General features: G+C 38.1%; 1 protein-coding gene across 2 annotated transcripts in view; it reads left to right on the forward strand.

Annotated features, from left to right (window-relative positions):
• Positions 1-23,618, forward strand: part of prex1 (phosphatidylinositol-3,4,5-trisphosphate-dependent Rac exchange factor 1) — a 181,534-nt gene that overhangs the window by 71,597 nt on the left and 86,319 nt on the right. For both annotated transcript variants that reach the window (XM_057856132.1, XM_057856142.1), the window contains exons 7-9: positions 7,941-8,074; positions 8,326-8,441; positions 14,707-14,856. In XM_057856132.1, the coding sequence (XP_057712115.1) occupies positions 7,941-8,074; positions 8,326-8,441; positions 14,707-14,856 (400 nt within the window). The remainder of the gene's footprint in view (positions 1-7,940; positions 8,075-8,325; positions 8,442-14,706; positions 14,857-23,618) is intronic.

Genomic DNA, 23,618 nt, shown 5'->3' on the forward strand with positions numbered 1-23,618 from the left:
TGAGACACGAACGAAGCTTGAGTGAAAGCGTGAAAATTGTAATCAGGTTGGGAAATATGTGGGGAAAGGGGTGGAAATGAAGAACATTCCCTTGGTATGCTTCTCCTGACATATTCAAACTTCTCACTCACTCACTCACTCACTCACTCACTCACTCACTCACTCACTCACTCACTCACTCACTCACTCACTCACTCACTCACTCACTCACTCACTCACTCACTCACTCACTCACTCACTCACTCACTCACTCACTCACTCACTCACTCTCATTACTCACTTATGTCTAGATATAGATTTCGAGGGGGGGGGGGCATAAACCACAGCATGTTAAGCTGCATTTTACACACAGCACCCACAGACATGGATGGAGTGGGATAGTCACTAGACAAAGCAAGGGGGGTTGGGCAAACTTGATTGCCATGGATGCTTGGCGAGATTGTTAACTGTCACGGCAGTCACAAAAACCTAATTGGTTGCCATAAAATAGTGGTAAATGCCACTAAACATGACAATAGCAAATGTGCAAACTCATTTTAAGCAAATGGGTATCTTATGGCTGTTCGGCATAGTGTAAACATACCCTTACCTACTCGGCTCTACATACTATCAATGCTACCTGGTAAGTCAAGACTCCAAGTGTGCTGAGCAGATAACCTTGTGGGTGACATAACATTCTTTCTTACCACGGCGATGAACCTTATTTTCAAAAGTTAACACCCTCGTTCTTCATTGTTGTCTTATTGTCTCAATACGGAATACATTTTGCTTCCCGAAATGAGGCGAGGAAAGCTACGATGAGTCCATGTAGCTGGCAACCGTGTTGTGTAGTGTAGGCCCACTCCATAAACTAATTGATAATTCCATTTGTTTATTTTGCCTTTTTAGAGGATTAAATAAGAGAGACTGTGTACAGTGTGTGGAGAAGTGTTCCAAATGTATGATTGCTTGAGGCCCACCAATGACAGTAGAGACGTTCCAAAAAATCGATTATTACATGCATCGCGATTCGACACGTGACGATTTGATTATGATTCATAAAGGTTCAAAAACGATGATTTTCCCACATAACTTTACGGCAGTCGCTTGTAGCGGAACGAAATTCAAGAAACGTCTGCCGCCTGGACACCTTTAACGGACGCACGCATGCACAACGTTATAATGGATGCTGCCTGTAACTGAGTGAGAGATTTACTCCTTTTCAAAAGACTGGAAAATAAATTTGTGTATGAGACAGGCAGAAAAAGAAGCGCGACCGCACCGTTATTTTTTAGAGCGAGAGGGGAAGCGAGATAGTTCGTTGCTCATTGCCTTTAGATGTCCAGCTGTAGTTTCAAGTCATGTCAATTGAAAAATATCCTGAGTCTTTTCCTAAGACCCGTGTGCGTCTATAAGAGGTGAATACACAAACCCTCTTGTACTGTTTAGCCTTTATTGTTGTTGTTTTTGTGGTGTTAATAGTTAGCGCCGAGCGCTAAGCTAATTAGCTAATTCCCTAACGTGTATTTCATATGCAGAACGTGTAAAACCATGATTAAGTACATGGGTAACACTACAAACAAGCAAAATAGTACAGAAATCTGTGAAAACAAAGTATATTGGTTAAAAGAAGTCTTATGTCTAAAGACACTTTGTTTCCAGAAAATGTGGAATTCATTCCACCTGTGTAACTTTAATTTTATTGTTGAGAGAAATAAGTACTCCCTTTAAAATGGTTAATGTTTTTGCACTTTCTTGTAAAAATAAATAAATAAAAAAGCAGCTTAAGGGCAGCTTTTTGTAGTATGTGCATGTTTCCATGGTTCCTGTTGAATCATTAGGATATTTTAAATAAATAATGGGCAAAAATTTGTTTGTCTACTTTATTAATTAGTAACTTACGATGCATCGATAATCATGACTACCGTGATCATCGTTCAAGAATCGAATCATAGCTCCCCGAATCGTAATCGAATCGAATCGTGGGGTGTCAAAGATGGCACAACCCTAAATGATAGAAGAAGATTTGTATTCAGATCGGACTGAGAAAGAAAAAGGTAATACGTGTAATAATACATCATACATTTACACCCTGTATAGACTTCACAAACATGGTATAAGTGTTTACACTATTTCACTTTTTAAGCAACCTTGATATTTTTTTATCCATCCTAAAGAGTTAATTGCCATCACAGCCAACTCGCTACAGCAGGGGCACGGATGGGGCTCGGGAGCTGAATGAAGGGTCCAGTGCATTTTTCACGCCTCTCTCACCCACCACAACAGAGGCCTTGTTTTAGGAGGCACCACAGGGACAATCCACCTACACAGGGTGCCAAGGGGGATGCCAACAGGCATTCTGCCCAATCACAAGAGAGATTGAGGATGCTGAGATCTAGTCTTACCAATACTTAGGCTTGGAAGGGGTGGTTCTTTGAGGGGACCTTTGGAGGGAAGAGAGGCAAAAAACAGAAGGATGGGACCATGAGAGTGGGCCTTACTGGTGCATCCCACTGTTTGCTTGCCAGAACCAAGCCACCATCTCGAATTTCCCTTCCACAAAAATGTCAACATTTGACCACGGTCATAGTTAACCAAAAACAAAATAAAAGCCAAGAAAGTGCTCCTTAAATGGGGTATGTCAACAAATACTGTAGGCTCATAAAATACAATTCTGTATGATCCTTGGAGAATCTATACAATAAGTCCCACACTTTTGGAAATCAGTTATCTCACTGACAATGCGTGGGGATGCTTTGGGTGCACACAAAACTGAATGGGGAATAAAATGACAACTCAGTGATGCTAAAAAGACTTTTTCTGTTTCCGGTATCGTATCGGGACTTGGTATTGGCAGATTCTGAAAATCAGGTGACATCCCTATAATAGATCATAGGGGCAGACAAAAGGCTTTCAAAGGGCTTCTTCAGATATGAGCCTGTTTCATGTTTCTTTAGAAAGCAACATCACCAAATGCTTGCCTTTTTTGCCTGCACTTTTTTTGTTTTGTTTTGTTGTATACCTTTCAAATTTGTTTTAATGCAAACAAATACATTTAAGTCCTGCCTTGGTCATACAATTAATAGTGCCAGGGAACAACAGCATCAAATGGATGTTATTTTGTATCTCAATACAGCTATTTTTGTGTTGCTTCCGTGAACATCAGGGCAATACTCAGAAAAGCACCCACTCCCCACTGATGCCTAACAGTATTAGTTTCACTCTGTTTCCCTCATCTCAGTAGACTCTCTTTAGGCTGTTCACCTGCAGCCATAATGGAAGACCAAGCCACTCGTACCCAATCAGGTTCAGATACATTACACACAGATGCACATACACATGCACACGCAGGCGGGCACACACACAGCTTAACTCTGTGCAGTTAATGTGAGGTCATATTGATTGTAGTCTGATAAACAATTCCATATTGAGGTCCAGTCAGCCTTCTTCTTGTCTATGAACTTTGGTCTGATGACCTTCTATCATGAAAACACCCCCATGAGACTCAATATGTGACATTTGAGCACGGGTGTGGCCAGTTGAGGGAGTTTCCATGCTGTCTAAACATGAAAGACCACAGTGTGGTCCAAATCTGATGTATGTATGCGAGTGCCTACGTTAGCGTCTTGCATATGGGCGTATTTAGTTCCAGGTGATTAAGAGTGGAATGAGCCATTATACGATGAGTAATGAGACCTGACGGTCTTTCAATTTCGGCAGGTCTTGTTTTGTCCAGTGTGCTCTTCCGATACGAATACAGTGGAACCTCGACATACGATCGCTTCGACAAATGATCTTTTCGAGATCCGACGTAAAATTTGACTTGACATTTGTTTCTACATCAGACAACATGTTCTAAATACGACGATCTATGACAGCACCACAGTTTGTTTTCCCGCAAGAATGAGGCATGGCAAATTTTCTTGTGAGAGAAATCAACATTGGTTCCTACAATGTGAGTGCAGGTGGTGAATAAAAGGAAAAAAGGTGATGCTTACTGTTACCATTGACATGAAGATAGATATGATAGAAAAATATGAGCGTGAAAAAAAAAAGACAAAAAAAAAAGACAAATATGAGCGTGGGGAGTGCATACGTGATATGGCTCGCTCAACAATACAGCCGTTAGACTGTCTATGACGGTCCTCCTCTGTTCGCCAGTCTTTATAAGTTAACGTGGCAATCGGTATTGTGGTAACATAGCCCAAGAAATCGCCAGCTTCGTCAGGTTTCTAATCATTTATTCCATCAACTTGTGCCTAGTGTCCCCCGCAGCAAGTAAACAAGGTGAAAGTGAAACTAACTCAGCCTTAAAAAGGCTCACTATCAAGTCAGCCACGCGATGCGTTCAGGTACAGAACGCTAACACATTCGCCACATTAGAACCCAGTTTCTTACATTAGTACAGGTATTATTATTATTCTGGCTATTATTATTATTATTCCAATTTTTATTCAAAATGTATTTGTTTTGCTCTTTGTAATTGATATTTGCAATAGTAGCATCAGTATTTATTGAGAATTTAGTGTAAGTTTTCAGGCTGTGGAACAAATTAATGGAATTATAATGTATTCTTATGGGAAAACCCTGCTCGACATGTGACCATTTCGACTTACAACCAAGGTCCTGGAACGAATTAACTTCGTATGTAGAGGTACCACTGTATTTGAGTCTCAGCAATTAGGTTATTAGTGAAGGGTTTGCAGTGTGACATTTCCTTTCTAGTTGTTGTATGAACTGGTACCATGGGCGGATATCCCGTCACGTCCCCCTCCTCAACTTACCTGCCCCACCCAATAATTTGGGACAAAAAATGTATTTTTGTGTCTCGTTTTAGTCATGCAATAATGTACTATTTAAATATTGAATCTTTCTCTCACCCCTTCCTTCTCTGAAAATAGTTTAGTCCACTTCACACGGTAGAGGCTGATCTCTGTACTGTTTGCCCTCTGCATAAGTGCCTATAGCGCACCGCTGCAGGATTGGGTGAGACATCCACTCACAAATACAGACAACACGCAAGTTCTAAAACATCCCATGAACTAAAATCTCTAGGTTCAGACTATCTGCATCATTTCTCCTGCATTGTTCAAAGTTTTACTCTGTATTACTGATGAGTGCTGTTGAACTGAGTTGAAAGTTAATAATAGCTAAGAATAAGGTGAAATTCAAAGACAGAGAGGAGCTGCCTGTAATGATTGATGTCTGTCACTCTAAATGGCTAACTGTCTGGATATTGATATCAGAAATTGTTCAGATTTTAATGACATTTAAGATTTATTTCCTGGAAAGATTGATTGGTTTTTGTCTCTCAGGGAAAGTAGTCTATACACTCCTGATCAAAATCTTAAGACCGGTTGAAAAATTGCAAGAATTTGCATTTTGCAAATTTGGATCTCAGTTGGCTTTAAGTATAACTACAGAATGCAAAGGCTTGAAGAGGGAGGGTGATTAAAAAACACTTTAAAAAAGTAAATTATTGAAAACAGCAAATAAACTAAAATAGGCTGTTTATCACCTGATCAAAAGTTAGACCATCACTCAAAAAAATAACAATAAAAACTCTCCAAACCAGAAGCAGTATTTATTCTAATGTATATAATATTTATGCTATACAGTGGTACCTTAACATATGATCACATCGACATACGATCCTTTTGACATCCGATGTCAAATTTGACTCGTCATTTGTCTTAACATATGACGACATGCTCGAAATACGACAACTGACAACAGCGGCGCAATGGCGTACCGCAAGCAACACGTCACTTCCACTCATTAATATTCATGAGATTAGCTACTGTTGCTAAGTAGGGACAAGCCCCCGTTTGTCCCTAATAGGAAATGAATGGAAATCGTGTACGAAGGAGATGTTTACAGGGCTAAACCTACCAATTCTCTCCGAAAATGATGTGCCTGGTGCCAAATTCACTGGCAAAGATGTGGAAGAACATAAAAATGTTCAGTTAAAGAGATGGCTTGAGTGTCGAAGGCTGAAAAAGACAAAAAAAACCGAGCCGACCTAAGCATAGCTTTAGCTTTTTTATCGACGCGACTGACAATGACATTCTCCTGTTTCAACAAGCTACCCTTTACCATCAGCCCTGTCTTTCTTATATATCCTCTGGTTGTCCTATGTCTCTTACCGTTCTTGGGGGTAATTTAGTTAGCTTTGTGTAGCGATCGCAAATGCTAGTTAGTGACAGCCAACGAACACTTTTAATGTTTTCATTGATAACACATCTTAATTCTATAATTTATTTACACTTCCCCCTTACTAAAGTTGTTGTTGTTTTTTAAATATATATATATATATATATAACATAAACGGTAACAGTGGCAGTCAGATACCATTGTAATTCTTTTCAGGTCATTCATTGTCAGACAGAAGCAGTACGGCACAACGTTACGCTAAAAAAATAAGTTAAAAATATAAAAATGGCTTACCTCTTTATCCTCTGAAAGACCATGCCAACCCAACATAATGTTTTATGCATATGAAATGTGAATCCATCACCGAGCTCGTGTTAAAGTCCGCGCAAGTTGATTCAGTCTTCACCTTTTTTTCTCCCGAGTTTTTGGTTTCCGGAAACGTAAGAAGAAAACATCCTTAATGTGTCGTAATGTCTAGAGTGTTTCTACAAGTTCCAAAAAAGAAATGCGTGATCGTCAAGTTCGTTTTTGAAAGATTACCGGCGAAAAGTAGCACAAATTACGTTGAGTCTATGCGAGGGCGGGTCTATAATGTCCCACTTCGGCTTTACTTCCGCTTTACGATGCGATGTCACGGTCTAAAAATGGCCTGCGTACGGTACGCCATTTCATTGTTATCCGGCAAGACGATAGTATAGCGGATTTTCTTGTGAGAGAAATCAACATGGGTCCCAATAAGGTTAGTGGGGAAGGTGAAAAAAAGGAAAAAGGTGGCACCATTGAAATTAAGCTGGAAATGATGGAATGTGTCGACGATCTCGACGGTCCACCTCCGACCTCCGTTTTCCAGTCTTTATAAGTTAAGTTGACAGTTATTATTATTATAACATCGTCAAGGAACTCGTCAGCTTCGTCAGGTTTTTAAACATTTATTTCAGAACTTGTGCAACACATGGCTACTGTCCGCTGTAGCCGACACCAACAACAACAGAACATGAAAAGTGAAAGTCTGTCAGTCACACGGTGCATTCAGGAACAGTTTGCAAAACACAACCGCCACATTAGAACCCGATTCGTTAGATTATAATTTTTTATGTTATTATTATTCCGATATGTGTTTACAATTTATTTGTTTTGCTATGTGTAATTGCTATTTAGAATTGTACCTGCAGTATTTATGAAGGATTTAGCGTAAGTTTTCAGGCTGTGGACTGAATTCATCAAATTATAATGTATTCTTATGGGAAAATCCTGCTCGACATACGGGCATTTCGACTTAAAACGCTGTGCTGTGATGCATGTATGTAGAGGTACTACTGTATGAGTATTTATTATTTAGCAGTATTGCCTTAAGTCTTATAACTTTAATTAGTCTCTAAATTTTTACTGTTTATTGTTCCCCCCAGCCCCATTTTGAAAACGGATCTCCACCTCTGACTGGTACGGTGTTGCATTTAGGTTGCATTGTACATCCTATGTGCTGGTTTATCCCCTCCCACTAAATGAGATTTACGTTCCCCATAGGAAAATATAAAGCAAGGTAAACCCCATCTACTGTGATGTTTAGTGCTTACCGTAACAGCTGCGTCCAGATAACATTTGCACTAAGTGCAGAGCGCCTTAAGTGTTACACACCGCAAATATAGGGATTTGGTGTGGCTTACTTCCTGGTCAAGGGACACTCAAAAGCAAAAATGCACACACAAGGTATCCATTTTAAAATGGTTCAATTGAAAATTAACTATTATTTCAAATAAAATTGCCTCTTGCATGGAAGATGATTTCCCTCCTTTTTATTTTTCGTTTAGGGGACTAACTTAACGGATATCTGCACAGAGTTGCTGCTTCATGGTAATCTCCTCAAGATCTCTGCGGGCAATATTCAAGAGCGAGTCTTCTTCCTGTTTGATAATCTTTTGGTCTACTGTAAGAGGAAGTCCAGGTGAGTAATGGCAGTAGAAGAAAATGACACATGGGGAAAAAAAACTTGGTGTTGAATGTGTTGTTGATGGGGGGAAAAACATGGGAAATTTGAACGAATGTCCAAAACAACTTTTTTTTTCTGTCCAGGATATCCATGCTTGATGCTTCTGTGTGTTTGTATGAATATACAAGTGTTGCAGACGCTGTTTCACTGCTGCTGGCGGATGTTTTCCATGCTGAGTGTAACCACAAGGCTGTCTCATTTCCTAGGGTTTCTGGAAAAAAGTCCACCAAGAGGACCAAGTCTATTAGCGGTCCTCTCTATGTGTTCAGGGGAAGAATCAACACAGAGGTGATGGAGGTGGAAAACGTGGAGGATGGAACAGGTTAGTGTTTGCTCAGCAATATTGCATGTTGAGACCAGGGAATATTTCTTTGCATTCCAGTGCTTAATTAAATCTCGTCAATGGCACAAGTGATTATAGAAGAATGGCAATAGAGCATCTGCCAGTCAACAAATCAAAGGAAAAACAAACAAACATCCAACTTTGAATATTAGCGTACTGCATACTTTCATAGAAACACACTTCCTGTATAAGTAAATGTGGTTTCTTCCCCTTTCTTATTCCGTTTTATGAAATTTTGAAATTCCCCCATAGATTCAATGTCATTCAGAATAAAAACCTTCATTTTTCTTGTGACTAACGTGATCAAAATATGGGAAACAGCTCAAAATTAGGTTGGCTGGCTGTGGTATAATATCTAATGTATGTTTAAATAGTTGTTCTGTGGTATCTCTACATACGAAGTTAATTTATTCCAGGACCTTGTTTGTAAGTCGAAACGGTCGTATGTCGAGCAGGATTTTCCCATAAGAATACATTATAATTCCATTAATTTGTTCCACAGCCTGAAAACCTACTCTAAATCCATAATAAATACTACTGGTACTATTACAAATGGCAATTATACATTGCAAAACAAATAAATTATCAATAAAAATCATAATAATAATATAATGATAATAATAATTCCTATAATAATGTAATAAATTGGGTTCTAATGTGGCGGACGTGTTTTGCGTGATGTACCTGAATGCACCGCATGGATGACCTAACAGAGTATGAACGGTGCAGCTTAGATTTTACTTTCTCTTTTAATGTTCTGTTGTTGCTGGCGTCAACTTTGGCTGACAGTAGGCGTGTTGTGCTGCACAAGTTCTGAAATAATTATAATAATTGTGTAAATGTAAATAATTGTTACATTAACTTATAAAGACTGGCGAACGGAGGTCTGAGGAGGAGTATTGTCAAGCCAGTTCATGGTTGCGCACCCCAGGCTCATATTTTTCTCTCATTTCAATCTTAATTTCAATGGTAATAAGAAAATCCGACATACGTCCGTCCGTCTTGCGAAAAACAAAGAAACTGCGGCGCAAATGGCGAGTCAGATTTTACGTCGGATGTTAAAAAGATCGTGTGTCGAAGCGATCCTATATCGAGGTACCGCTGTAGTTAGATAATGTTATTACGGAAAAACGCTTCTTCATTTAAGACAGTGTGGTAACTGTTATACTTTGTTGAACTCAGGAAGCTGAAAAAAGATGTTGGGGAAAAAAGAAATTGCGAAAGGCTATACAAAAGGCTAACTTGCTATATGAACTTTTTCACTTAAGAGAATTCTGGCTAACGGTCTGGGTGGGGTGTCATCTTTTGACTGAGTTTCAAACAGGATGAAGTGCACAACCTCATGTGGAATACCACCTATTTGATGTCAAATATTCAGTTTAAGGTGCGGCTACAACTCTCCGATGCAAAAAAAAAAAATCACCTCAACCTCAGCGAGAAACTTGCTTTCTGGTTATTGCTGAATGCCAACGCCTCATCTGTGGGCTGAATGTGGTTTCGTATCAGCGTCTTACAGACGACAGTGCTGTGTTTGGGATGGTGTAGAAACACTGTCTTCCTCTCGACCACGTGTTTCCTCTTTTTGTTTTTTTTGTTCTCCTGTACACTGCCAGAATATTTTGCAATCTCGCAACCACAAAGACAAAGACACGAAAAACATAATTCACTGTATCTTTAAACTAAAGTAATGGTCAATTCTCATCAGCTTAGATAGGAATTTCGTATGAATCAGAGTTGAATGTGTTAGATAACTCCAGAATTGATGAAGATAAGGTCATTTATTTCATTTCTCAAATGGCAGCTAAGTTTAAGCTTTCAGGTAAAAGTTAAACATTTCCCCAAGGGCTCCTAAACCTGACCAGATGTTAGTCTTTCATTGATTTCATCAGAAGCAAAAACACTATACCCAAGTATATATACATACCCAACAGAACACCAGCTTCTTCGAACAGTCCTGGAGCTAATCCCAATGGAGATTCAAATATCACAAGTATTCCTGTGACCTTTGACCATGAAGCTAAAGTAACCGTCTACCAGAAGCTATTCATTATTTAGTTCCTTCTCACCTTCACCTCAGTGGATGATTAAATTAGAAGAGGTTAGATTTTTGTTGAGTGGAGATGGAGTGTGAACTTCTTATTTTCCTTTTGGTACAGTTTGTTTGCTTTGATGCCATTCGCTTCTTATGTCTTTCGTGAGACTGCAGTGCAAATTGGGTTCACCCAAAACAGCACATACAGACGTAACTTTATGTTCTGAGTATAAAGGTGAACTGCTAGAAAGTTATTTGATAACAAAACACTTTCATTTTGTTGTCGAAATGAATATCATTTATAAAGTTCACATTAATTGAACTTTTTTTCCCCTGGTACGGAATGTTTATTTCCTACGGATGCACCGAAAGCAAAATTCTTGGTTGAGACCGAATATTGGAAAAGCTTGGCCGAAAAAAACGAAAACTGAAAGGCGGAAAAATACACGTGTATATAATGCATTTTTTATTTCATTAACATTTTTTTTTTTTTAATTTCATTATTTTCCAATTAATGCCATTTGCTTTGGCATTGGTTCTACAATCCCGGAGGCTCGAGAAATTTAGTTTGAAAGGTGCCAATTCTGAGACCCCATGGGTGGGTACGTTCCCGGTGTTCTGTCAGATTTTTCGCTCCATGAGAAATTGCAACTCACCACAAGTTTGGCAAACTCGAAAAATGGGTCTCACGCCTCCAATGGCTAAGCTAAACGAGATCTCGATGTACATTTGTGTGGAACTGTAGTTCAGAACAACAACAAAAGCTATTCCGTTTTCGACGAAACTAGTAAAGCTCTTTACAAGGCTATTACAATCTTTTACTCCTGAAAATAGGACTCAGCATTTGTGCAACAAGTGGAATCGATCGAGATCCAGGCAAGTGGGCCGAGTTCTAGCGGCGACCAAGCCAAGCGAAGTCACTCCCAGCCGGGAGACAGAGGGGGTGTGGAAGTCTCGGGAAAAAAAGTGACAAAAAGAGGAAGTGGTCATGCTATAAACATATTGTACTAAACCTCAGCAAATCCGCATGTATCCATTTAAATACTACAGTAAGCCTGAACGATATATCGTTTAAACATCGCCATCGCGATGTCCGCGTGCACGATAGTCCCATCGCAAGCACGTGCAATAGTTTTTATTTTTTTAAATCTACATACGCCTTGCTTTCTGCTCTGCGCACAGCCTCACACCGTCCCTCTCCCAGCCCTTTGTTCCTCTCAGTCACTGTGCACTTGCTTATTAAAGTTAACGATGGCCAAAGAAGCAGACTTCACACGGGCATCTGTCAATCATCGTTTAACTTGTTTAACAGTTTTTGCAAGGAAGCCGCGCTGGAATGAATGCGTGTGTGTGTGGAGACGTTGGAGACATATAAATGCCAGAAGTGATCATGAGGGGTTTGAAATTTCTACATGTCACTCCAACACAGCTAAGGGGGATAAATAGAAGCATTTAATGAAGCCAAGCATTTATCTACTACAGTACTTTATTCTTGTTCAAAAATGATTTGTTTGGACAGTTATGTATAAAACTGATCATAATTATGACATTTGAAGTGCTTAAAGACCATTTATTCATATACAGTGCTGCTCAAAAGTTTGTGAACCCCCTCAACATTTTGGAATTTTCTATTATTTCAACCTGATTTCCTAATCAATCAATTCAGTAGTTTTTTTTTGTTTTTTTAACAGTTGTGTTGTCGAGACTAAATTAAAAAGAGTTTTCATCAACTGATGTAGGTGCAAAATTGAACTGTTTGGTCACAACCAAAACCGCCATGTCTGGCGAAAAGTCAACACTGCATACCACCAAAAGAACCTTCTCCCAACAGTGAAGCATGGAGGTGGGAATGTCAAGATCTGGGCTTGCTTTTCATCCTCAGGACCTGGACAACTCCACATAGTCCAGGGAATCATGAATTCTGAGGAATATTGTCAAATCCTAGAACATAACCTGACGCCATCTGTTTTGAAGTTAAAGCTTGGCAGAAGGTGGATCATGCAACATGATAATGATCCAAAGCATTCCAGCAATACAACCAAGGAATGGCTGAAAAAGAAGAAGATTCGTGTTCTGGACTGGCCCAGTCAAAGTTCTGACCTAAATCCCATTGAAATGCTGTGGCGGGACCTGAAGCGAGCAGTTCATGCCAGACGCCCATCAAACCTCTCAACTGACTGCGTTCTGCAAGGAAGAATGGGCAAAAATCCCCCAAAGTAGATGTGAGAGGCTGATTAGTCACTACAGAAACCGTTTGGTTGAGGTAATCTCTGCAAAAGGAGGCGCAATATCCTATTAACTGAAGGGGTTCACATACTTTTGCACACATGATATCTGAGTTTTTCTTAAATCAACCACTTTTGTTAAATAAAGAATGACAATATAACTATTTCTTTTGTTTCAGTCCATTATTTGGAATGTCAGTATTGTGGATTTGGGTATAACTTAACATTTAATAAGGTTATTTTAGTTTTTTTTACAAAAAATCTGACCATCGCTGTGGGGTTCACAAACTTTCGAGCAGCACTGTACATTTTTTAAATCACTTTGGAGGAAAAAGTGAGAAAAAAACATGTCTTATACTGTATGTATCTCTTTCCAATGCTAAATCTGAATGAATATATTGAGCTCAAAAAACACACACAAAAAAAAAAAAAAAAAAAAAAAAATGGGGGGGGTGCTACTTCGCGGTTTTTCACTTATCGCGGCGGGTTCTGGTCCGCATTAACCGTGAAAAACGAGAGATCACTGTACACTGTGGTGATGGTGAGTCATCCAAAATCTTTCCAAACAGCTATTCAAGTCATCTAGTGAAAATTTCTTTTAAAAAAAAAATATATATATATTATTTATTTATTTATTTATTTATTTATTACCCCCTTGCAAAATAACTATACAAAAACATGTGTTATCCCTCATATTAATAAAATAAAGTAAAAAATAAGATCGATAGATAGATATTACTTCCCCCTGCTAATACTGATCACACCATAGTTCTTCTTACAACTGACATTTATTAATTTGTCACTGTCTATGAGCACACGATTAGACAATAAAATACATTAATGACAAAGAGCGTACGATAATGCTTTAAAGTAAGTAAGTACAGACATATTTGCTTACAAAAACATACCTCAATGGCTGCACAATACTACCAAGAGAAATAAAGTCAAAATCTGGACAATTCAACAAGCAAAGCGGCAAATACTAGTGGCACCAACGTTGACAACGAAGAGCTAGCGGGCTAATAGCAAGCTAATAGGGGAGGCCATCGCCGAGCCTGCGCCGTTTACCGTTTCTCTGGCATCTTGAATGTTAACTGCCGTTCACCCCTGCTTCCCCACGTGAAAGCAACGCTCGAAACTAACAGAAAATAGTGCTGGCGTGACGTCAAAAAAGTCCAAGTGCAACAAAGAAAAGCAGACCGCACATATACTGTAGTTTAATGAAATACCAGCTATGCATAATAATTACTGTAGAGATTAACCATTCAAGTTAGTTAGACCAAATAATTAATAAAATTTAAATGACCAATAATACATTGTACGAGACACTGTTACGCGACTTAAACAAAAACAGAAGAAAAAAAAACGTCTGGAGAAAATACAGCAGACGAGACACTCGTTGTAAAGTTCAAATCACATAAGTCGGGTATGTCGTAACTTGGGGACTACTTGTACTTTATTTGTATACTGTTCCCTTGATTAAACCCCAAACTAATCAAGCACAGGCTCAAATGCACTGTACTCAATGTGATGCGGGATATCAATGGAAAGCAACTTCAGAACGAGCGTGTAGCAACGATGACACAATTTTATTTAATTTCCTTCAATCAATGATTGATTGATTTCTTTGATACCTCAAAATACTTCCACCGCGGACATGTTGGCCGTGAACCAGTAGTGTTAGTTAGCCATGTTTTGATTACATCATTACAAGAAGACTAAGGTACGTCACACTTTTCGGCGCCAAATTTTCGGTCCCATCTCTATTATTTACTATTTATAAACAAATCGTTATGTCGCATTGTTTCAGTCATCTTCCTGGTTGCATTCTTGCAAAGAAGAGGAGAATAACATTGTTTGTACTTTGTCCTTTTTTATTATTTTCATTTACTTTGATTTGATGTTCAACCACCCACATTTCTATGTTAACAAATTCATCCTCTCTTTGTTGCTAAATACAGTTACATGTTTTGTTTTTCCTCCACAGCGGATTATCACAGCAACAATTACACAGTGACCAATGGCTGGAAGATCCACAACACTGCTAAAAACAAGTGGTTTGTCTGCATGGCCAAAACAGCGGAGGACAAGCAGAAATGGCTAGATGCTATTTTGAGGGAGCGGGAGCAGAGAGAGAGTGAGTAACCTGTTTTTAGTCTTTTTATTGGCTTGGAAATAAAGCGAAAAATACACTAGATTTCCTCTCCTGAAAATATCGTTGTGAGCAACTGGATGCTCTCAACAGTTTGGGGAAGGCTCTCTGCTCTTCTCGCATTACTGTGTCACAGTACTCAAAAGGTTAAGGCTTGGATGAATGGACCTTTTGGATAAGCGAAACCAGAGTTTGTGAGATAGGCCCAGGTTTTATTTTACCTAAATTTACTCAAATATTATTTTATTGTCTATCTGTAGTTCTTCCATATTTGTCACTTTCCATCACATGAGCAATGTGGCTTATACTATTTAAATTTTCTTACCTTATTATTCATATATCCCAGACAGCAGACCGACGTTGAAAAGATGTTGAATCAGCATTCCGCTGTCGATCTTATATCATTGAATCAACGTTGACACCCAACGTTGATGTGTCATCATTTTTGCACGTGTTGAATGTTTCATGTTGTTCCAACATTGAAATCCTTACAAAAGCTAAACATAATTTCGATTATTAATGATGTTGGAAAAACTCTTCAATGTTATGTTTTCCTTCATTTTCAACAATGACATTCTTAATGCTTTCAAATATGCTTATATTTAGAGGTCCTGCTATTTACAGAAAGAAGAAACAGCTAAACCAGGGATCGGCAACCCAAAACGTTGTAAGAGCCATATTGGACCAAAAAACAAATATGTTTGGAGCTGAAAAAAATCAAAAGCCTTAAAAAATAAGCCTAATAATGAAGGCAACACATACTGCATCAATCTGTGTTAGCTATATTAGCCCACTATCAAAATGACTAAGTCGGCTAAAAATTCATTGAGCCTTCATGATTTTATGTTTATTTTCCTTGCAATGCATCCAACGCAGCACGTGACTACTCTGTTGTATGATGCCACCTCAAGTTTAACTTCATTACAATATTAATGAATAGTTTCATTGTTTTTACGAAATTATAGAAATGCCATAAAGAAATCTGATTTTTGATGTCATTTTTATTTTTAGGTTTCGAAAAACAACAAAATGAAACGTGCATAACATGCTCCTTATATTATGTCTTTTATTGTCTTTATTTTCTCGGTTTTGTTTTTGAATTCTGCAAATAGGTGTTCTGATATGTTCATGAATTTCACCTTCATGTACTCACCATTTGTGAACAGCTTTCCACACTTTATTATCTCCCAGGTTGCAACAAAACATGCAGCAGTAGTGGAGTTTGGCAATGCATTCCACTTCTTAACTGGGTACTCGGCTAAAAATGTAGCATGCTTTCCCTCGAGAGGTTTCCACATTACTCCTTTTGTTATTCGACAACTTCTTGCCACAGAGTAAACATTCAGGCAATCCTTCCGCATTGGCAATGAATGCAAATGATTCGGTCCAAGAAACGTTGAATCCTCAGTTATTTTTCTCTTTTTGCCTTTCGGATCCATGTCCCATCACACAGCCGCCGGTTTGTTAACAATAGCCACCTGCCTGGCGTGTGTCACAGGCTATAACGCAAATCGTCGTTGACAGAAATGTTGAAATTTAATATTTATTCTACACATTTTTACAGAAAACGTTAAGAAAGTTTTTGTCGTTTTTGTCCTCCTACAAAAATATCAAAACAATAAATACATTTCCCTAAACCAACTTTTTCCATTTTCAAACATTTTTGCAAATGCTCCAGGGAGCCACTAGGGCAGCGCTATGCGGCTCTCAAAAAAACGGGTTGCCAACCCGCGAGCTAAGCTGACTAATAAAACATTATATGTTAAAAAAATAAATAAATTATATTATTAAATATTATATATATATATATATATATATATATATATATATATATATATATATATATATATTAGGGCTGTCAAAATTATCGCGTTAACGCGCGGTAATTAATTTTTTAATTTAATCACGTTAAAATATTTGACGCAATTAACGCACATGTCCCGCACTGTCCCATGTCAGACAGTATTCTGCCTTTTGGTAAGTTTTACAGCAAGGTTGTTTGTGCTGCCTAACAGCGAACTCTTGTGGTCGCTTTGCGACATGGTTTATTGCTTTCTTGCCAGTTCAATATGGCTGCATGACGTCTCGGGCTGACGCCTACGTTGTAATGTTGTGCTTATATGATCCTTGGACAAGATTTGTCCGTAAGGATGGTTGTTGTAAAGAATGTACATATTATGTTAGTAAGCGAAATGTTATATTTTTTGTATGAGACGCTTTTTGTTTATGTTTAGTGAACCTGTATAGCGTGCTAAGCTAACGTTGTTGCTAATGCAATGCTTGTGTACTTTTTTTTTTGTAGTTTCACTACGGTCTAAAGAGAACAATGGTTTGAGGCCATTTTATTAATAAATCAGATGAAAAAGGAAGAAGTCTGATTATTAAGGCGTCGTTCACTAGCTGTCTAGCTTTGGAAAAAGTAGACGGTTCGGAGTGAGGATAGCATAGACAGATTTAAATGACAGTAGAGTGAAATGCCCACTACAGTCCTTATATACTGTATGTTGAATGTATATATCCATCTTGTGTCTTATCTTTCCATTCCAACAATTTATTTTTACAGAATGTATATATAATTTACAGAAAAATATGGCATATTTTATAGATGGTTTGAATTGCGATTAATTGCGATTAATTATGATTAATTAATTTTTAAGCTGTAATTAACTCGATTAAAAATTTTAATCGTTTGACAGCCCTAATATAAATATATATATATATATATATATATATATATATATATATATATATATATGTATACATGTACATGTATGTATACATGTATATATGCTGTATATAAGTATAACAATAGTATATAAATATGACAAATAAACAATAAAAATAAAAACTTGCTGTATTTTTTTATTTATTTATTTTTTTAATCACAAAGACAGAAAATGTCATTAACGCTCTGTCTCCTCCTCAGTCTGGCGAGTTTAGCTGCGACCCTTGTCACCAACACTGTCTGGAGTATAGCGTAGCGCCGTAGCCACTTTTGCACAACAGCAGCTAATGCATATTCTGACATGTCCAACCCCATCTGCTTCTTCAGTTAATCTGAAGAATACAAAAACAAAATGGAATGCACAGTTAATTGATATCATGGAATTCAAGCAGATATCATGGGTTAGTTTAACATACTTTAGTATTCCGTGGTGAAGATAGTTTCTCAACCAATCTCAAAATGATGAAAAAATGACCGCACTCTCTTGGTGTTCAATACATTAATTTAGATTAGGCTTGATTGTGTCATATCTAGCGATTTCAGCACATTAATTGGGGGGAAAAAAAGTTTGCCTGAAATAAGTTCTACTTGGCTAACATCCAGGCTTAGTCGGTCTTTGCCTTCGCCAATCACAGCAAATGCACCCTTTTCTTCCAGTTTCGGCAACTTTGTCACATTGTGTCAGGCAAACCGTTTTATATACAAGTAATGACAAATGCGGTCCATTCTACCATAAGACATTGTTGCTGTCAAAGGCTCTGAAGAAGAGCAACAGGCTTAACTTTAAATATGGCTATCCTTAAATGAGGCTTTTCCAGTGGAGTTTGTTTGAGGTGATTCGCTTTCTTCCTGGTCGAACATGAATACAACTATTTGTTTACCGTAACTCTCGCTCATCTATAATTCGATGACTTTTCAATCATATTTACATTGCCTGAAATACTACAGAACAATGTTGTTTCAATGTCACTGTCAGGTGTCATCGCTGTTTGCAACATTGATTCCACATTGTTTAGTGTCGCAAATTTCGATGTCAACCATACCGATGGAAAATCAATGTTTATTCTGCGTCGGTCTGCTGTCTGGGATGTCATCTCAATCATATTGGCTTTTTGTGTTGCTCTCCTTTTTGTTGCCTTTCATCTTGGATGCACACAAGGCTCCCTCAGGTGACCCAAATTAATGACTGGATGGGCCTTTGTTCTGGATAATCAACCCAGTGTCCTGCGGCGGTGTACGTCCTTGAACAAAACATTAAATATCAAAAATTACACCTTTAGGTAACATGATGTTTAATTTTGGCTGAAGAATCATTCTGACCAACGCATGTCATAAATATGCCATGTTACTATCATAACTTCAAGCAAACATGTTTTAAAATTCTGGAAACTATTTGTCTATTTAGTTTTATTGACTTCCAAGAAGTGAACTCAATTATTGATTTGCAGGAGAATCTAAATTGTGGTTCGCCTCAGTGGTTACTTCATTTTACGGACCCAAGAGTACAAGTCACATCAGCCAAAAAATGCTCAATGAAGAGAGGAATAATACTATACATATTGCTTTGGGGTATAAGTAAACATTATACATAACAGTAATAACAATAAAATGGAGAATAACAGCTAAGTAAGTTATTAACCTAACATATATAACGAGTGCTGCAACGATTATTCGCTTAACTCGAGTAATTCGATTAGAAAAAAGCTTCGGATCAAATTTTGCTGCTTCAAGGATTCATTTAGAGTGGCGTTGTAATGGTTTGTTTTGAACGTGTCTCCATTTAGTTTTATGGATATTGGTGGGTACACTTCCCTCTAGTGGCAACAGTGAATATTAATTAACTCATCTAACATGGCTGGATCCAGCTGCTCCCTGTTGAGACCACCATAAGGTTATAAGTTTTTGTTTGAGCTAATATGATTGTTTGTAAATTCATCATTTAGTTGAGAAGTATATTTAGTAGTTCTTTGTGGGAATATGCGTTTCAACGATTTGTTAAGAGCGTTGAAAAAAACAATTAGCCTTTTATTGCATTTAAGCTGGCGGATTTCTGATATGCAAGTTAGCCAATTGTTCTTTAGTTGTACTTAGATCAGGGTTCATTAAATCCGGACCTCGGTGCCACTTTTCCTGTCGTGTGTTCCATGTCTCTCTCCCCTAACACACCTGAATCAAATGATTATGTCATCGGCAACCTCTCCAGAAGCCTGATAATGATCCTAATTATTTTGATTTAGGTGTGTTGGAGGAGGGAGACATGGAAAACACGACAGGAAAAGTGGCACCGAGGTCCGGATTTAGTCAACCCTGATTTAGATCCTCATTTCCTTTTCTTTCTTTTTTTATTGTTTGAGGCTAAGCTCAGGTATTTTAATTATTGCTCTTGTGAAATGAAAGTACAGTTCTGCATAGTTTGACAAAACACTCGGAAATGTGATTTTGTATTTGCATTTAATGCTATTTTGAAAGTGCAACCTTAGAAAGCCTTTGTTTTACATCTCCTGAAATTTGCTCTGCAAGGCATTACATGTTCCTATGATTATTCAGTTATTCGAACTAATAGATAGATTAATCGATTACTTGACTAATCTATAAATGCAGCCCTATATATAAAAGGATTTTTCAGATAACTATGACCTAAACAACACAATTTGTTTATCAAACACTTGATCTTAATACAAATCACCACCAAATCCATTAAAATCTTCATCTTTAGTATCACCAAATCACCTAGAGTGCCCTTATTGCAGTTGGCATGTGTAAGGGGAAAAAAAATAATAAACATGTGAATCACAGACTCGGTCAAATGTGTGAGTGTGTGTGTGTGTGTGTGGGGGGGGGGGGGGGGGGGGGTCAGAGGAGAAAATCCGTTCTCCCTTTGTTTTTAGAGGAAAAAGGCTCTCACTCCAAAAGTCTTTTAAAAGTTTACTTCTGATCATAAGGAGAACATCCATCACACTCAGAATGAAACAAAGCTCTGAAGTGGCAGAGCGCAGAGGACTGTTCTAATACTGGAAGGCGGGGTTAACTGGTAAAACAATGGTTCCATGATTATAAGACAAAATACGTCAAAATACATCATATCATGAAGCGTGGGTGGCCAGGCCGCGATTAAATGTTACATTGTCCTTTTTGAAGATTAGCTTTACCCTTTAAAGTAATGTAGACAGCTGTGTTCTGACTTATGAATTTTTAGATAACACTTATACAATAATAAAGCTTAAGCTGTAAATCAACATTTTAGAAGCATATGTTGGGAAGCAATTCCTTGACAGGGGGAAAAAAGTGTGATTTATACACCAGAAAATACAATAATAATGCAACAAGAGCTTGGCCATGTCACTCGATACCCCTTTATCACCTTAAATTGTGTTCTTGCTGTCATTTTTTTTACTCCTGTTTTGCCTTGAAAAGGGTTCCCACCTGTCTAGCGAGCCATCTGTCTTTATTAATGTAATGTTTATTACACACTCGAAAGGCTTTAACCAGTTTTGCTTTGCAACATTAAATGCCACCCGATAGTAGTGATTGCTAAAATGATTCAAAATTTAATTGTTTGGACACAATTTAGTCGGAAATGCAGGAATACTTAAATGATCAAATTTCACAAGGTGGTAAATTTGCCTTTGTAATCCAGGAATATGTAAAATAATCGCCAAGGGCAGATTTTAACAACGTCAGATAAGAACACACGGGAGTGTGCAGCAGCTTGTGGTGTTAAATTACGAGCCAGCGGAAAGTGACCTGAGGCCAACAGATGTCTGATCAGTCACAGAGCCTCATTTCCACTTACGCTTCCCTCTTGACCGTCATCACTTCTCATTGTTGACTTTACCTTTCTACCAGCCTTGATATTGCAGTCTAGATTGTTTTATTCTAAGCTACTCTTCAACAAAGCATGACATTTCACCTGAAGCGTCTTGTGTTCCATGTGTTTTCACTGCGCTCACACGTGGCTATAATCAACTGGCCTAGAATAGCTCGATTGTTTATGAAACGTGAGCCAGGCACATTACGTTAATCATATTCTTGAAGAGTCTGAACGCGGCATCCTCCAAATATTGTAACACATTCCACAAACATGGCAAATATGTTGCACTGAAAAGACATTATAGTGTTAAGTCAAGTTCCCTGAAGGTGAGCTGTACAAATGATTTCCTTGAAAGGGATTCATGCAGAAAAAAAAAAAAAAAATTCAAATTTCATGTGTTCATCCCGCTACAACTAATCCAACTGCGTAGGTTAAAATATGTATGACAATTTTACATCGGTTGGCCTGTACATAGGTGACCTTAACACAGAGTGACACATGCAGCAAACAATCGTGATTCAAACTATTTTCTGTTACAACTGCGTATCCTTTATCAGGCCATCATGAATAAAAAATGGGTCTAATTAGTGATGCATCACTGGTAGTTAGACAAAGACATGAAATAGGGGTGTGAGAATATATCGAAATAGTGATATATCATGATACTTTGTATCCCAAACTTTATCGATATGCTCCTGCCAAGAGTAGATATATAGTTTTAAAGGGATCCAAGGGTATAAAGACTTGTAGGACCTAATAAGCGACAATTGTTCTCTTGTACTAAAATATGTTATTAGTTGCACATAAAATATTGCCATTGATTTAAAAAAATCTATTATATTAGTACATATTTTGACCTACCTTGAAAGGTGGAAAAGCGCTATATAACACCATTTACGGAGGACGATTTACATGCCCAATGCACGCTGGGGGTGATAATGCAGAATGGTTGCTACTGGGAGAATAGCTGTGCTCGATACTAGCAAAGCTAGTACGACGACTTGCAGTACTCCAAAAGCTAAGAAATAGAATAGAATAGAATACCGGCAGGGCGATATTCAATCTGGACAACGCATTTACATGACCATTATGGTTGGTGACCCATTTCCAATCAGGTAAGGCAGCACTCGGTCTTGGAAGCGGACTATCTCGAGGGCAGTCCATTCAGACGTCTCTGTTGAGGCAAACTGTTTCAAAGTTTTAATGTGCTGTGATGCATGGCATAGCTGCAAAAATAATCAAACTGCTGTGTTTCACTGCATATCCTAATCATGTATGTAAAACACAAGACAGCTCTGGATGTTAACAATCTGAATAATGATATTGGATTAAATTCAATAACAAAATAGTTTATCGTGAAGATCTGCTAACAAAAACTGGAGTTCTTGACAGCAAACTCTTTCCCGCTTCGTTGTCATTGAGACGCACTTGCCGCAAGTACACCACCGGTTTTGCCCAACTCTTGTCTCAACCAGTCTTCCCTGCTCTGCATTTTGCTTTTGCTGCTCGTTTTGTGAACGATTAACAGTGCTGTCCTGCTCATTACTTTTCCGCTTGGGTTCGGATTGAAAGGGCTGAACAGATGACATGTTGAATGTCTCTAAAGAGTTATCCTCTGGAAGCCTGGCAGCGCAACCATTTTACGTCCCCACCCAGAGTGCACTGCGACATCAATAACATCAATAATAACAATGGTTAGTTAAAATAATTTTACAAATTGTATAAAAACTACAACATCAAAAGGGGCCTCAATATCAAATTATTATAACTCATACTAACGTTTATCTTTTAAATACATGTCTTAATATCTGTGGTTCCCTTTAAAAAGGTGTCACAAAACAAAAAAACAAAACAAGTTGCTACCAAAATCTTACACTGGAACAGTGTCTCTGTTAACTCAAGGGCTGCCATTGACTGTTTGTCCTTTCGATATCAGTGCTTTTGCAGGTAGTCTTTCCGATTTTCAGGTCATTTACGGGCCACTTTCTGTTCATTTTAGGGCCTTTACAGGACAGACACTTCCTGTTAAGTTTGAGTCACTGCCTATTCATTTGTGGAGATTTCCCAGTGACTCTGTTCTGTAACCCAAAAGCAAGTGACCCATAAATGCTCCAAAATCAATAGGAAGTCACTAAAAATCAACAGCAAATGACCTGAAATAGCCCAAAATGAAACTCATTGGTTGCCGTTGACCGCCATAGATGTCCTATC

Source organism: Corythoichthys intestinalis, chromosome 2 (assembly GCF_030265065.1).
Source record: "Corythoichthys intestinalis isolate RoL2023-P3 chromosome 2, ASM3026506v1, whole genome shotgun sequence".
In the NCBI taxonomy this organism is placed as follows: domain Eukaryota; kingdom Metazoa; phylum Chordata; class Actinopteri; order Syngnathiformes; family Syngnathidae; genus Corythoichthys; species Corythoichthys intestinalis.